Source organism: Dipodomys spectabilis, unplaced genomic scaffold, assembly GCF_019054845.1.
Source record: "Dipodomys spectabilis isolate Male_0828 unplaced genomic scaffold, ASM1905484v1 ptg000297l, whole genome shotgun sequence".
Taxonomy (NCBI): Eukaryota; Metazoa; Chordata; class Mammalia; order Rodentia; family Heteromyidae; genus Dipodomys; species Dipodomys spectabilis.
Window position 1 is genome coordinate 5,983,448 of NW_024870974.1, and position 15,184 is coordinate 5,998,631.

At 42.1% G+C, this 15,184-nt stretch overlaps 1 protein-coding gene across 2 annotated transcripts in view; it reads right to left on the reverse strand.

The window, feature by feature from the left end:
• Nfkb1 (nuclear factor kappa B subunit 1) overlaps window positions 1–15,184 on the reverse strand; it is a 117,162-nt gene that overhangs the window by 50,339 nt on the left and 51,639 nt on the right. The window contains exons 1-2 of one of the 2 annotated variants that reach the window (XM_042701768.1): window positions 7,274–7,278; window positions 1,590–1,738 (exon numbers count right to left, since the gene is read on the reverse strand). In XM_042701768.1, the coding sequence (XP_042557702.1) occupies window positions 1,590–1,600 (11 nt within the window). In that variant the 5' untranslated portion in view covers window positions 1,601–1,738; window positions 7,274–7,278. Of the gene's footprint in view, window positions 1–1,589; window positions 1,739–7,273; window positions 7,279–15,184 lie in introns of those variants that run through there. The other variant, XM_042701767.1, reaches the window with a different exon arrangement.

A 15,184-nucleotide genomic window follows, 5' to 3' on the forward strand; every position in this document is an offset into this window, starting at 1 on the left:
TGCAATATGTTATGCAGTTATTTACTCTCTTTCTTGTTCCATTTCCCCCCTCTCCCTCTTCTGAGTAGGCTCTTGGCTTGATTCATGTTCTATTTTTAACCATCTAAGTAATTATGTATATGCATATATACACACACTTATATACATGTCCATGTTTCTAAGTATATGCATATATTTATATATTACATATATACAAGTGTATATGTAGAAATACGTAATATGCACATGTCCAAGGGTATGTATGTTTTTTAGGTCTAGCTTCCATATACAATGAAAGCATACAATTTTATATTTTGAGCTTGGTTTGCCTCGCTCCTGAGGCCCTCTTGAAACATGGCAAGTACTCATCTCTCCCTGGATTAACTAGCAGTGTTTTTGTTGTTGTTTGTTTGTTTTTTGTTTTGGGTCCAGTCCGTGGGGCCTGAACTCTGGGCCTGGGCGCTGTCCCTCAGCTCTTCAGCTCAAGGCTAGTGTTCTACCACTTGAGCCACAGCCTCACTTCCGGCTTTTTTTCTTTTTGCTTATGTGGTGCTGAGGAATTGAACCCAGGGCCTCAGGCATGCAAGGCAAGCGCTCTACCACTGAGCCACCTTCCCAGCCCATAGCAGTGTTAAATATTGTCCAAGTACTGTTACTGATGAGCCTTTGTTGTAGGTGCCCCATGTGAAGCCTTCTTTTTTTTCTCTCCTTTAAATGTGCTCAAATGTTGGGGGCTAGGGAACCTTAACTCTCTCACTGATATCTGTTAGATGCTTCTCTGGGGGCCCCAGTTGCCTTCAATCAGTTAGGCATGTGAACAGCATTCATGCCAACACCCAAGAAACAGGACCCCAGAAAGTGGGTTCTGGTGGACTTTGGCCTGGCAGAAGACCTAGCAATGGTGCAAACTCAAAATCCCTTCATTTGCATAACACCTGTCCCATGACTGGTACAAACATGAGGGGGCTGCTGTGATTGGTATAGACATCCTGGTCTCCTCCCACTTCTGGGTATATAAGCAGGCTCTTCAACTCCCATTGAAGAGCAGCTGGGAGACACCCTCCCTATTGACCCTGGTGTTCATAACATCAGATTCCAATACAGACTGTCTCTGGAGTAGTCTTTCCCACCTCTGCTGGGAGGCAAGGAAGAGAAGCAGCAGCCCCTTGAAGCAGTGAGATCAGAAAGATGAGCATCAGGGCCAGGCAGTGACTGGTAGCAGAGAGTATGAGTGAGCAATTGAGAAAGTAAAACTTCAGCTGAGATCTGAGTCCTGTGCTGTTGGAGGGTATGTCGGGGGGAATGGAGACCTAGGCTTGTATACCGAGGCCTGAACCTCAGTTGTTAAAAACCCAGGGCTGAAGGCTGGTACGCACTGCCACCCACTCCAATGTCTGCGAATAACCCACAAGGGCCTGAGAGAACTGGAGGAAATTCCCCACCCCTCCCCACAATTTCTATCTGGGTAGAGGAAAACAACAGAGGCCAGCTAGGTTGTAACACTTGAGAGGCTCTGGCTGACCTAGTGGGAAGGGCATGTTCGATCCATATCCAGGCACCCCGTGTGCTGCGGGCTCCCCGCTACCCCCAGCAGCACGCCAATCACTTACCCCACAACCATGTCCTTTGGGCCCGCCGTCACCGTGCAGATGCCGTCTTCGCAGTGCTTTCCCACCAGGCTGTGCGCATGCAGGTGGATATTTTTCCCATTTGTGACCAGCTGAACAATCACCTTGGCAGGTCCCACGTAGTTGCAAATCTACAGGAGAAGCACATTGTAAACATCAGCCTGTCTGACTGTAACCTAGAAAAATGTCTCTGGCAACTCAGTAAGTATACACAATGGGACACACACTTGTACACACCCGTACGTCTGTCACCACAGATCTATTTTTTTTTAATGTCCAATGAACAAAAGACAGGATGGAAATACAATGGTGGCTATATTATATAGTGAGAAAATGGATTCAAGGGGGCCATTGAAAGTATAGCATATATCAGGTGTTGGTGGCTCGTGCTTGTAATGTTAGCTACTCAGGAGGCTGAGATCTGAGGATCTCTGTATGAAGCGAGCATGAGCAGGAAAGTTCAGGAAACTCTCATCTCCAGAAATGGAGGCGTGGCTGTGGTACCAGTGGCTGAGAGCCAGCCTGGAATGAAAAAACAAAGGAATACTGCCCAGCCCCAGTGCCAACACGAACGTGTGTGTGTGTGTGTGTGTGTGTGTGTGTGTGTGTGTGTGTGTGTGAATAATGAGCCCAGTGAACCTTTGTTCTGTATAAATGATTCAGTCTGTAATACTCAGCTAATAACAACAGAAAGCAAAGCCACCAGTGGAACTGGCCTCCAATTTTGGTGGAACAAGTTAATTAAAAAACATTTTGTATAAAATTTGATTTTGATCACCTCAAAGCATAAATCAATTTCTTAGGCATATGAACTGAGCATATTCCATTTAATTAATTAATTAATTTATTTATTCTCTTGTACTGAGACTTGAACTCACGGCCTTGGTCTTGTTCCTTAGTTTTTTACTCAAGGTTAAGCTCTACCACTTAAGCCACACTTCCACTTTGGGCTTTTTTTTTTTTTTTCGTGGTTCATTGGAGATCAGAGTCTCGCAGACTTTCCTGCCCAGGCTGGCTTCAAATTGAGATCCTCAGATCTCAGCCTCCTGAGTAGATAGGATTACAGGCATCAGCCACTGGTGTGTTCTCTTTTATTACAGCCTTTGGCCTTTAGTGCAGGATAGGGAATAAGAAGTTTTGGTTCTGTCCCATGGTTGACTGCTGTCTCTACGTATTCTCTGGAAGGCTGATGCCAGTTCTGGGGCCCTTAACAAACAGCAAGAGAACACTAACTAAACCAATTGATCACCCTTTTAAGTGGCAGTCAGCCCAGGAAGGCCACAGTGGATGCTTGGTGCCATCAGGCAAGTCTTTTTAGTTCTGTTGGACAGCAAGAGTTTCTTGAGAAAGCCCAATCACTTTGTCTAATTAGGCCCACAGCGCTGCCACTGAGAGAGGGTATCATTGGCATGGAAGGAAAGAGGCGGGAGGTGTGCTCAGAAAGCTCTTGCATGTTTTCTCTTCTGCCTTCAAGACGGATGGGGTGGCAAGAAAGAGGAACTGGGGTTTCTCTGAGGTGAAGGACCTGAAAGATTCGCCAGTGACTAATGTGTTGTTTGATCCGTGTGAATAGAGTCCAAGTCACCACGGCATCCTTCGGTTTTTACACAGACCACAGAACAGGCGCAGGCAGGTCCCTGGGTCTGTGGACTTTCCAGAGTACTGATTGGAAGAAGAAGGCTGTGTGGAGAAAGCAAAGCAAAGCTCCATGCAAGGTGCATGGCACATGTGGACTTTGGCAGGCTAGTCTAGAGGAGAGCGCCTCTCCCTCAGGGCCCCTGACTGACAGTTCCCTGCAGCCGATTCAGATTTGTCCTATGGAGAGAGGGGATTCTTTTTACTCAGGCTCTCGTTCGCTTCACTGAACAGCGATTTCCTTGCAAATGAAGCGTAGGAAGAGCAACTTCCTCTGTTATGAAGGTTTTTCTGTAAGAGTCTGAACAGAGCACTCTTAAGCACGACTAGCTTAAAACTCAGGCTCAGCTTTCAGCCACAGCCAAGGTTAGACAAAGGCACAAAATTGTGTAAACTATCAAGGGAGTGGTAGGGGTCAGCGGCTGGCCAGGTGTAATGACAGTTCCGCCATTTACTGGCTGAGTGACACTCAGTTTCTTCATCTGTAAAATGGGGTGGATGATAGTTCAAAGCTTCATGAAGGCACATAAAGTCTTGTTTGTTTGTTTTCTTTTTCCTTTTGATGGCACTGGTGGTTGAACTCAGATTGGATGCTTGCTAGACAGGCAATTAGCTACATTATTTTTCAGACATTCATTATTTTTCCTCCTAACTATATATAGCCTTTGGAGTAGCTGGGATTGAAGATGAGCCACTAGGCTCAGCCTATTTGTTGAGATAGAGACTTGTTAACTTTTTGCCAGTGCTGGTCTCAAACTGTAATCCTTCCAATTTCTGCCTCATACACTTCTAGGTATGAGCTAGTATGTTTGGCAAATAACAGCTGTATGCTATTATTTAAACCATCATCTTGTTTATTATTGCCCTGTACATTCCTAACCTGACATGATGTTCCCCGCTTCTTAAAGCCAGGCATGGTACCTCATGCTTATAATCCAGCATATAGAAAGGAGGCAAAGGTAGGAGGATCCAGAGTTCAAGACTAATTGGATTAAACAGTGAGCTCTTTCTTCAAAACAAACCGACAAAAAATCTGAAGCCAAACATCATTACCACCACCAACACAATCATTTTGCTTAGAGCAGGTGGTGGAAGAAATGGTCAATTCCAGCCACTTCTATTCCGAGGAAAAGTTTTATTTTCAGAGTGCCATATGTGACCAGGTTTTGTTATTTTTCTAGTAATAATTATGTTCTCATGGCAACAACTCATTCTTGGGAGTACTCAGGCTTCCCTGATTAAATTTAAGACTTAATGATAGCATGGCATCATGACTTATACCTATAATTCCAACTACTTGGGAGGCAACTGGGAGGATTGTAGTCCAAGGTCAGCCCAGGCCAAAAAAAACCCCACATTTTTTGAGATTTCTTCCTCGCAACAAACAAGACTGACATAGTGCTTCACACTTGTAGTCCCAGTTATGAGAGAGCCATAAGTAAAAGAATCATGTTCAGATAAGTAAAGGAATCATGCTAAAGTAAAAATAAGCTGGAGGTATGACTCAAGTAGTAGAACACCTGCTTACTAAGTACGAGCCCTGAGTTTGGACCCTACTACCAGCAAAAATAGTCATAAGGAAAAAAAAAGACTTTCTTCCAGAAGCCTTGTGAATCAGCACCTGCTGATGACCATAGGCCAGATCTGCTTTGTGAGTAAGATTTAGAAAGGAAGGGGATCCAGGTAATCGTGGTCTCAGTCAGATCACCTACTTTTACCGAACTGTCATGCTGCAGAAAAGTACATGCTATTTCTCAGAGGTTAAAGTTAAAAGAAGTCATCTAGAAGTTTCTAAGAATCACAATTTGAAACATCCAGTTTCCTCTTCAGGTAAATTTGGCCAAATCACTCTGACAGAAAGTAGAAGCAATGTGAGTGTAAGATGTGATATACAAAGTTGTTCATTTCTGCTTGCATTTTCCCCAGGAACAATGATGATGATGATGATGATGATGATGATGATGATGATAAAGAAGAGGAGAAAGGGAAAAATATCCATAATTTCCCAACTTAAAACCAGTCTGTCCTGACTTGGTTCTCTACCCCAGAGCAGTAGAATGAGGCAGCTTAAGAGCTCCTGGAACCATGCTGCCAGGCTCCAATTTCCTGGTTGTTATTCACCATGGCAACCAGGAATGATGGCTGATACCATCTTTCAATTTCCCCATCTTTAAAACACAAGTGAACTGGGTGCTGGTGGCTCACGCCTGTAATCCAAGCTACTCAGGAGAATAAGATCTGAGGATCTTGGTTCAAAGCCAACCCAGGCAGGGAAGTCTATGAGACTCTTATCTTCCATAAACCACCCAAATGCTGGAAATGGAGCTGTGGCTCAAGTGGCATGGAACTAGCACCCTAGGCCCTGAGTTCAAGCCCCAGCACTGCCACCAAAAACAAACAAAAACTATGCCAACTGAACAAAAACATTTGCACAGGATAGCTTTTAGACTCCAAAGACTCCAATGTCTGGCTCTGAGTGAGATTAGCAATCTGAACTAGAAAGCCTCTCTTCTGTCTGGTCCATTACTTCATGGACAGCCAATATCCACCCATTTATTTGGTGTATATTTGGTATAGATTCCTGTAACCACCCCCACACTGCAGAAAGTAACAGTGAAGGGAAAAGGCACGCAGTACCTACAGAACAGGCATGATTCTTCTTATTAGGGGAAGTGGAATTTGGGGACCAGAGCTATCAAATAATCTCATAGACACACAGAAGTATATGTAACTCTTACTATATGATAGGATCTTGAGCTGGACAGAAAGTGAAAACAAGCTCTCTTCCAGAGGAGAATGAAGCTGACCAATAGGATCATTCCAAGAAGAGGTAGCAGGTAGTGGGTGAGGCAGCTAGGCCTGTGCTGGCAGGAAGAGCAGTATGTTCCAGGACTGGAAGGTGACAGTTCTCCTTGGAGTGTCCCAGGCTAGCTCACTACCACCTTCAAGTGGTGCTAGCACTAGCCAGGTGTCCCCAGCCTGGGCAGGAGAGTCTGTGGGACTCTTATCTCCAATAAACCACCAGAAAAACTGTTGCTATGGCTCAAGTGGTAGAGTGGCTAGCCTTGAGCTGAAGAGCTGAGGGACAGCGCCCAGGCCCAGAGTTCAGGCCCCATGACTGACCCCCCCCCCCAAAAAAAAATAATAGAAGTGCTCTTATCCCTTTGCAAATGGCCTTCATAAAAAAAAAAATCATGCTATGATATGATTAAACCATGCATTCATGCTTAGTTTTCAAGTCAGATTAAAAGGAGAAATGCAAAAAAATAAAGAGAAGAATCTTTCTTTAATAATATAGCATCTCTCAAGGATGAAAGTTAAGTCAGGTTTAGTTGCTATCTATGATTTATTATTCGAGCGATCAGGAAATAGAGTTTAACCTTTCCTAAAGGAGATAGTACACGTTGACAGGAGAAGACACTCAGTGCGGTCCGTTTCTTCCTTCTGGGGATTTCAAGTTGATCTAATCTGGGATCTAATCCTAGCATAGATCCACTCCAGCTCTGTGGCCTTAGACAAGTTGGGTAACCTCTCTGAGCCTCAACTTCCACGCTTACAAAATGGGCCACGATTGTAACAGCACAGGGCTATTGTGAGGATGGTACAGTGTCTGCTCTATGCTAAGTACCATGGAAGCGCCAGCTTCTTCTGCTCTCTGTATTTGTTAAGCCCCCTTCCTTCCCCCCATGGCCCTGTGAGATTCGTACAGTCTGCACTATTTATAGATAAGAAACTGTTGAAACTGACTCAACCCGAGCCTGGTGGAGCTCATCTTTAGTTTTCAGAATATCAATGCTCTCTGTAAGCGATGGAGAGACTGGACAACATCCAGTGTTGATGAGACTGTGCTTCTCCCGCTGAATCACTGACGTTCTTCTTTTGCTCACTGAGCACTGAGTTCACGGGGGCTCAAGACCTCCCTGTAACCACAACGGCCGACCACCGATAAAGCAAGCTGGAGGGGACAGCCCAGCGTCTACCTCCGTGCCAACGCAGCTCTCCAAAGTGGGACTTTTTTTTCCCTGTTAAACTTTGACCTAGGCTTTTGTTTTTCTAGTTTCATTTTAGTTTTCAGTTTTATTTTATTTTTTATCACATCAGATCTGCCGATCAATTACGCTTCCTTCAGAAAAATCAAGGCAGGAAATACACCAGGGCGAAGGGACCAGCTTCTCAACAAGAGTCAGTACTTCAATAGCAAATTACAAAGGAGTCTTTACCTTTGCAAGGCAAAATCATTCATGACTGCCAAAGGGGGCGGGGGGAGAAAGTGTGTCATCAGGGTAAGAATTCCGTTAGAAATAGTCCTAGATAGGCCAGGTTTTTATTTCATTTTATTTTGACAATTGGGTGCCTTCTTAAACAGGAAGTCAAGTTTAAAAGTGATATGCTGACTCCTTCCCTTCTCATTCCTTTCCCTTCTCCTTCCCTTCCCTCTCCTTCCCTTTCCTCTTTTCCTTCCTGCTTTCCTTTTAGTTTTCTTTCTGCCAGTCCTGGGCCTTGAACTCAGGGCCTAGGTATTGTCCTTCAACTTTCTCCTCAAGGCTATCCTGCTACCACTTGAACCATAGCTCCATTTGGTTTTTTGGTGGTTAGTTGGAGAGAAAGAGTCTCACAGACTTTCCTGCTGCTGCTGGCTGTAAAACGAGGATTACAGGCATGACCACTGGGGCTCAGCTGGCACCGCTTCTTTCTGTATCTTTCTTACTCTCCTGTCTATGTGATATATATATATATAAATGATGTATTTTATTATTGCCTCAGTCAGAGTGGAAACGAACTGAGTTCTTCCTTGCTATTTCCCGGTGCCTGGAATAACACTTGCTCTACTGTGGGCATTCAACAGGGAATTCATTAGCCTAGGGTGGAAGAGGGCTGTCTAGCTGCCCCTGGTCTTGCAGTAAGGACCCTGTCTTGCACAGATAGGAATCCCAGCAGCTGTGGGTAAGGGAAGGGGAGGTGACCCTTGAATCATCACTGTAGGGAAACAAAGGCAGCAACACTCCACTGAAAGTCAAGACAGCCATAACTCTGCTCTTGCTACCCTGCCTGCTGTTGGCCCGTGAGGCATTCTCCCTTGCTTGTGTGCTTTCTCTACACCTGGTTTTGTTGCTTCCCTTGGGATCCAGGATTCAGGTTTCTCATCCACTTCAGTTTCCTAGTTCTTCATCCTCAGATGAGGGGACCCTGCTCTGACAGACAAGGAATAACCAACTCAAAGGATCTAATCACAATGTGGAGTTCTTCCAACAGCTCAAGCTAGTGCTTCTCTTTGCATAAAGAGTAAGACAGACTTGCTATGAATCTTGGCCACACCATTCTTTGATGAGTAACCTTGGGAAAATTGCTTAACCTTTTCAATTTATTTTTTCATCTGAATAAATAAATAAATAATGGTGGTGCCCTGCGCTGGTGATGGTTCACACCTGTACTCCTAGCTAATCAAGAAGCAGAGATTTGAGGATTGCAGTGCAGAGCCAGCCTGGGAAAGAAAATCGGTGAGACTTTCTCCAATTAATCGCTGAGAAAACTAAAAATGGAGCTGACGTAGTTCAAGTGGTAGAGTGCTAACCTTGAACAAAAAGGCTCCAGGGATAGTTCCTAGGCCCTGAATTCAAGTCCCAGGACTGCCACTAAAAAAAAAAAAATGTAACACAAATATGTAATCTCTGAATTTTCATGAGGGTAAGAGGAGATAATTTAAAGCTTTTAGTGTCTTTCCTTTTTTAAATAAAATGCAGAGCAGGCCCAAGATAAATGACAGCAGTTCTTATTTATCTCTTCCTGCCTTAACAGATATCTGCAGTTAGATTTCCTCTGACTTCAATGAAAAGGGAGAAGCAGCTGCATTTGAGTTCCTCCAGCTTCTCTTCTCCTTACTGGTATGGAGGCTCAAAACATTCCTGTTACTTCATGTATCTTTCTCTGATTCAGAGAAATGTAATTCCTGTTCCTTTTTTCCCCAGAAAACCACTGTTTTTGCCTTTAATATTTACTCTAGATTACCCTAAATTACCCTCCTCCCTCCTATTGTAAAAGATGTTTCCCCTTAGGTTATAGACATATGTATTCTTCCTTATTCTAAAAATAACAACTCTTTCCTGATAATGATGCTGGTATCTGTGAAGGTTAGCATTTATTGAAACCAAGGGGACCAGGCACTACCCCAAGAAAACAGAACCACTCTCTTCTTTGATGTTCTCTATACTGAGAAACAGCATCAAATGAGGGAAAGTTCTTTCTTAAAAGATTCTACTCATACTTGGTCTGAATGCCATTCTCTTTCTTCTTACAAGGTATGAAAAAAAAATTCCCAACTTACCAATGTGAGTAAGGCTACTTAATCTGTAGCCTTTTGCAAATAAATTGATTCTCCTATTCTCCAAATTATAAAAATGCTTAAAGGTCATGAATGACTTCATGTTTCAAAACTCTTTAGTCATATCTCAGTTTCCTTAACCTTGCTGAAGGCTGAGATGTCTAGCCATTCCCTTCTGGTATCTTTCCTTTCGCATATCACTGCCTGTGACCTAGCTTTGACTAAGATGCTTTCCATCTTCTTCCCAAAGAGAAGTCTCAACAGACGTTGATTGGTCCTTCCTCTCTGGTCTCTTGTCAGTGATCACCTCTGAGCCTCATCAACTAACTCCCCATACAAATGACTGACAATTTTAGTCTCTGTTGTCACCATTCTTTAAAGCAGAATAGATATATCCGTCTGCTCTCCAGGCATCTTTCTGTCCACACCACTTTTGCAACTCCACGTGTCTAAGGCTGGATTAATCACCTTCCTTCTCAAATCTACTTGATAGAGGTATCACCTTCTACGTAATGCCAAGGGAAACTCTTATGAGTTTGAATTGCTGTTGTTTGTCTTCTGATCTTTATAATCACTTGCAAAAACTCAGCCATGTGAGAAAATCTCCAAAATCTCCACCTCTGTCTGTTCTTTTCCTCCATTCTCATTTTCTAAGCTTATCCATGTCAGCTTAGCCTCAAATTTAACTCCTGAGGAATCATTGCAATTCTTACTGGTGTTCCCTGGGCCTTGGCTTCCTATATTCCTGAAACATGACATTGGCTCTGATGTATCATTCCTATAGTAAAACTTCTATTGCCTACCCATGTTCTCAAAAAGCTCATTATAAATTCCTGCATGGTTTGTCCCTACTCCTATCTTCTTAGCCTTATTACTATCTGTCCCTCTGATGTAGCCATCACTCCAACAGAATTACTATTGCCTGTTCAGCCCCATAAATTTCTATTTTTGAGCCTTGGCTACTAGTGGTATTGTTGGTGCTCTTTTCTTTGTGTAGATCTATGATTTCAGTTGCCTTTTCTCAGAATTCCCTTGAATTCTCCTACAAACACTCATAGAAATTTATCTTTACCTTAGAGCCACTGGATCATTTATTCCTTTATTCAAAAAACATGTTTTACTCAACAATTCTTACCCAGTAGCCACTAGTACTACAATAGTGAGTATAACAAGAAGAAGCCATCACTGCCCTTCAGATATTTAGTTCCTTATTGAATCCCTTTATCCTGGAGGAAAAAAACAAGTATCACCTCACGTTTTCTATTTCTCTAACATGCAGCACAAAACCAGTTCTACTGCATCAGAGTACTTGGTTAAAAAAAACCCTACTGAATGGATAAAGGAGGAAGGAAGGAACAGAGAAAAGCTGACCAGGTTAGGGTAGCCTGAGGAAAGGGGGCTGATGAGGGAGTCAGCAGTCTCACACTGGGGACTTCTGGAACATTCCTGTCCTGATAGGGTTCATCTTACTCCTCTAACTGTGGAAGTCCTAGCAAAGGTGAATGGATAAAGCCAATTTACTTGTGAAGATTGGCAAAGTCCTGGGTCTACAATCACACTGGAAGTACAATTTCTCAGAGGGTTACATTCTGAACCTCTTTTCATCCCTCAAGCCATCCTACTTAGAAAAATAACTTACAGACAGACGAGCGGCAGAAACGCCTGACCATCTGTAAGTTTCACAAATTCAACTTTCAGAGAAAATCCAACCCTGAGACGCAATTTCCTAATTGTGGTGAGGTCTGGCCAAGATGGCAGCAAAGGGTGGAAAATGAACATCAAGAGTTGGTTCTAGATAAAACAGAAGTGAGAGTGGATGGCAGATGAGTCTTGCCTGGGCTGCAGGCCCCGGGTCATCTCACAAGTGACCCCCACTGAACTCTGCCAGGACAGCGCCTGACACTGGCTTTCCACCAGTTTCCCAGAGCCAAGCTGTCACTCTCCCAGTGGAAAAGAGTCACAACGTCACAGAAAAATCTAGATGTGCAAGATCCGGAAGCCCTAACCTGCCCAAAGTTCTACTATATCTTCAAATATGATTCCCGGCAAGAAGAGAAAATCCCAGGGATGTCAATATATAGTCTGCATAAGCTGGGTTTAATATAATAAGTACCTCAGCATACTCAAATTCTGAGATGGTTGAAAATTCCCATCTTGGCATAATGGGAGCATGATCTTCTTTTTTTAAAAAAATGATTGTAAAAGTGATAAACAGGGGGATTGCAGTTACATAAGGAAGGTAATGAGTACATTTCTTTTTAAACACTGTTACCCCCCTTCCTCATTTTTTCCTGCTTCCCATTCTACCCTCCCTCCTGTTATAAAGTTCATTTCCGACACGGTGTCTAATGAGTATCATTGCTGTATTAGTTCATCTTTTGTCCTGCTGTCTCTGTGGTTCCCTTACTCTCCACTAATCAGCTAATCTTATATACAAGATAAAAGGTACAGAAAACTAAAATAGAAATAACTGCATATAGTACATAATAAGAACCTCTTGTGTCCAATTCTTGGAGTTCATGTTGATATGCTTCATGATATATATGGTCCTATGCACTTAGCGATTGGACTATTGAGATCCCCTGCTAAGAATATCATAGACATATTCTACTTATTACAAGTAAGGGAAACCATGAAACCTATATTTCTCTGGGCCTGGCTTGCTTCACTTAATATACATTTCTCCAGGTCTTTCCATTTCCTTATGAATGGGGTGATGTCATTCTTTCTGATGGAAGCATAGAACACCATTGTGTATATATACCACATCTGAATCCATTAATCTACTGAGAGGCATCTGGGTTGGTAAATAATACTGCAATGAACATGGTTGTGCTGGTAGCTTTAGTATAGTCTTGGTTGTGGTCATTTGGGTAAGTGTCCAGGAGTGGGATTGCTGGGTCATAGGGGAGCTCTATGTTTAGTCTTTTTTTTTTTTTTTTTTTTGCCAGTTGTGGGGCCTGAACTCTGGGCCTGGGTGCTGTCCCTCAGCTCTTCAGCTAAAGGCTAGTGCTCTACCACTTGAGCCGCACTGCCACTTCCAGCTTTTTCTGCTATATGGTGCTGAGGAATCGAACCCAGGGCCTCATGCATGCAAGGAAAGCACTTTACCACTGAGCCACCTTCTCAGCCCTATGTTTAGTCTTTTGAGGAACCTCCATACTGCTTTCCAAAGTGGTTGAAGAAGTTTACACTTCCACCAACACTGTAGTAGCATTCCTTCTGGCCACAACCCTACCAAGATCTGTTGTTATTAGATTTCTTGATAATGGCCATTCTAACTGGGTGGAATCTCAATGTTGTTTTATACCAATCTCAATGATGTTTATAGCAAAAATATTTGTGTCAAGTAGGTTATTTTCCCTAATATGGCATACCAAGCTTACCTTCTCCACAAATATTTTAATCTTGACTGTTTCTTAAAATATTTTGCCTGAAACCTTCAAAATTTTCAGATAAGAACATTTTGGGTCTCAGTGTTCCAATGGGTAGAATTCTAGTCTCTAGTGCTTACTGTTGAGATCTTGCATGAGTCACCTAACCACCTGGAGCCTCTCAATTCTTCTAGAATTCAGCTCAGTTCTTCTAGAATCACTAGATAATGTCTAACATGCCTTCCAGCTCTAAAATTCTACAGTTAGTTGCCTGTTATAAGTAGAAGACACACAGGACAATATGCAAAAGTCACAAATTCAAACGGAAACAAAAACAAAGTAAAAGAGAAAAGAGGTTTAACATCACAGAATTTTTGAGTTGGAAGGAACCTTTCAGGCAAACTTAATTTTAAAACTGTGAACAATTTTAAATACATTTTTAAACCACAGTTACAAACTGAGAAAAAACACACAATCAACACTCAAATTACCTGTTGCAAGGGGGCCTCTGATAGCATGAAAATCAAAATTTAGAGATAAAGATAAACCTTTATGTTAGGCAAAGATTTCAACTTTTATCATTAAAGCTGAGATTGTATACTCAATGTATTTTCAGTAAATCCAGAAGATCCTGCCTTGGGTCATTAAGTCCTGATAATAATCTGTTCTGGACATAAGATAGAAATACCTCAATTACACAAGTAGAGGGAGAAAGTGTGACAATGAAATAAAGATATAATGAGATACTTTAATTAGGAAAGTTAAAAAAATCCTTATAAAAACTTTAAAAAATTCATAGAATTAAAATACTTGTTTGGTATGATGAAAGTATGTCCCAATTTAAGCTTTTTGGTCCCTGATTTACTTATTCCTTGAAAGCAGCAGTTATTCATATAAATTTCTAACATTGCTTTAAAATGGGTTTAAATCCTCTAAACTTATTGAGATAATTAGGAATACTCGTAACTCTGTGATGCCCAATTTTATCTGAGATTAAGAACCACTGATTTATTTCTTCTTAGAGGCATATGACATATTTTTCTTGCTTATGAAGCCTATTACCTGGAACTGGTTAAAGGAACAATTAGACTTCTACCTAAGGACAGTCCATGCAGAATTTAATTTGTAGTGAATACAGCTGCTCTATAGAAGATTTTGGGCCATGCTGGGAAGAAGATAACAGTTTCTTCCTTCATAAGGAAAGTACACACGCTACTCCACCTAGCCATTCAACCATTCTGTCATTTCCTGTGGAAAATCCCTACTCAGTGAGAAGAATTACAAGTGAATAGAACTGGGAAATGTTCTTTGTCTTATTGTGTGTGTGTGTGTGTGTCACTTTATTGGTTATGTTATACCTCCAGACATTAACAGGGCAAAAGAGAAAACACAATCCAAGTGTTAGACTGAGGTTAATCCAAATATTATACCATCTGAACACTATGATATAAATGAAAGTAGGAAAGGGGAAACACCAAAATTTCTACCAATTTCTAGGATGACATCAGCCAGTAATTTGGAAAAATGGCAATACTTGAAACTTGTCTAAAAAAAATCCCACGACTCTTTCTTGTCATAATTTTATATTGCTCAGCATGTATAAACTGACACGTACACTATGTATGTTAAATAAGTTATACACTTTGAGCGCTAGATAAAGTGGGCTGAAATCTACTAATTTTCTATATGTTTGGGGATCTATCAGGAAATTATAACTGCCCTAAAGCCAAATCTTGACTAGTTTTTGTTATAAACAATCTTTCTGAAGGCATATCAAGGAAGAAAAGGAAGACAGAAAGACAGAAAGGAAGGGAGGAGAGTGAATAGATTTCCAAATTGTAAAGGGGACTCAAGTCTCAGTACAAGTTACCGTCCCTGTCTTGGAGTCCTCCAAGGGTGTGTGTGTGTGTGTGTGTGTGTGTGTGTGTGTGTGTGTGTGTTGTGTGTCTGCATGCACGCGCGCGCGCACACACACACACACACACAACACACACAGGTACTGGAGTTTAAACTCAGGGCCTCATGCTCTGCTTAGCTGATTCTGCTCAAGGTTGGTCCTTTACCACTTGAGTCACAGGTCCACTTCCATCTTTTTGCTAGTTTATTGGAATTAAAATGTCTCCTGGATTTGCCTGTCAAAGTTGGCTTTGAATCTGGGTCCTCAGATCTCAGGCTTCTAAATAGCTAGGATCATGAGAATGAGACACCAGTGCCCAGCTTCCAGTTTGCTTTAGAACTAGTCTAATGAC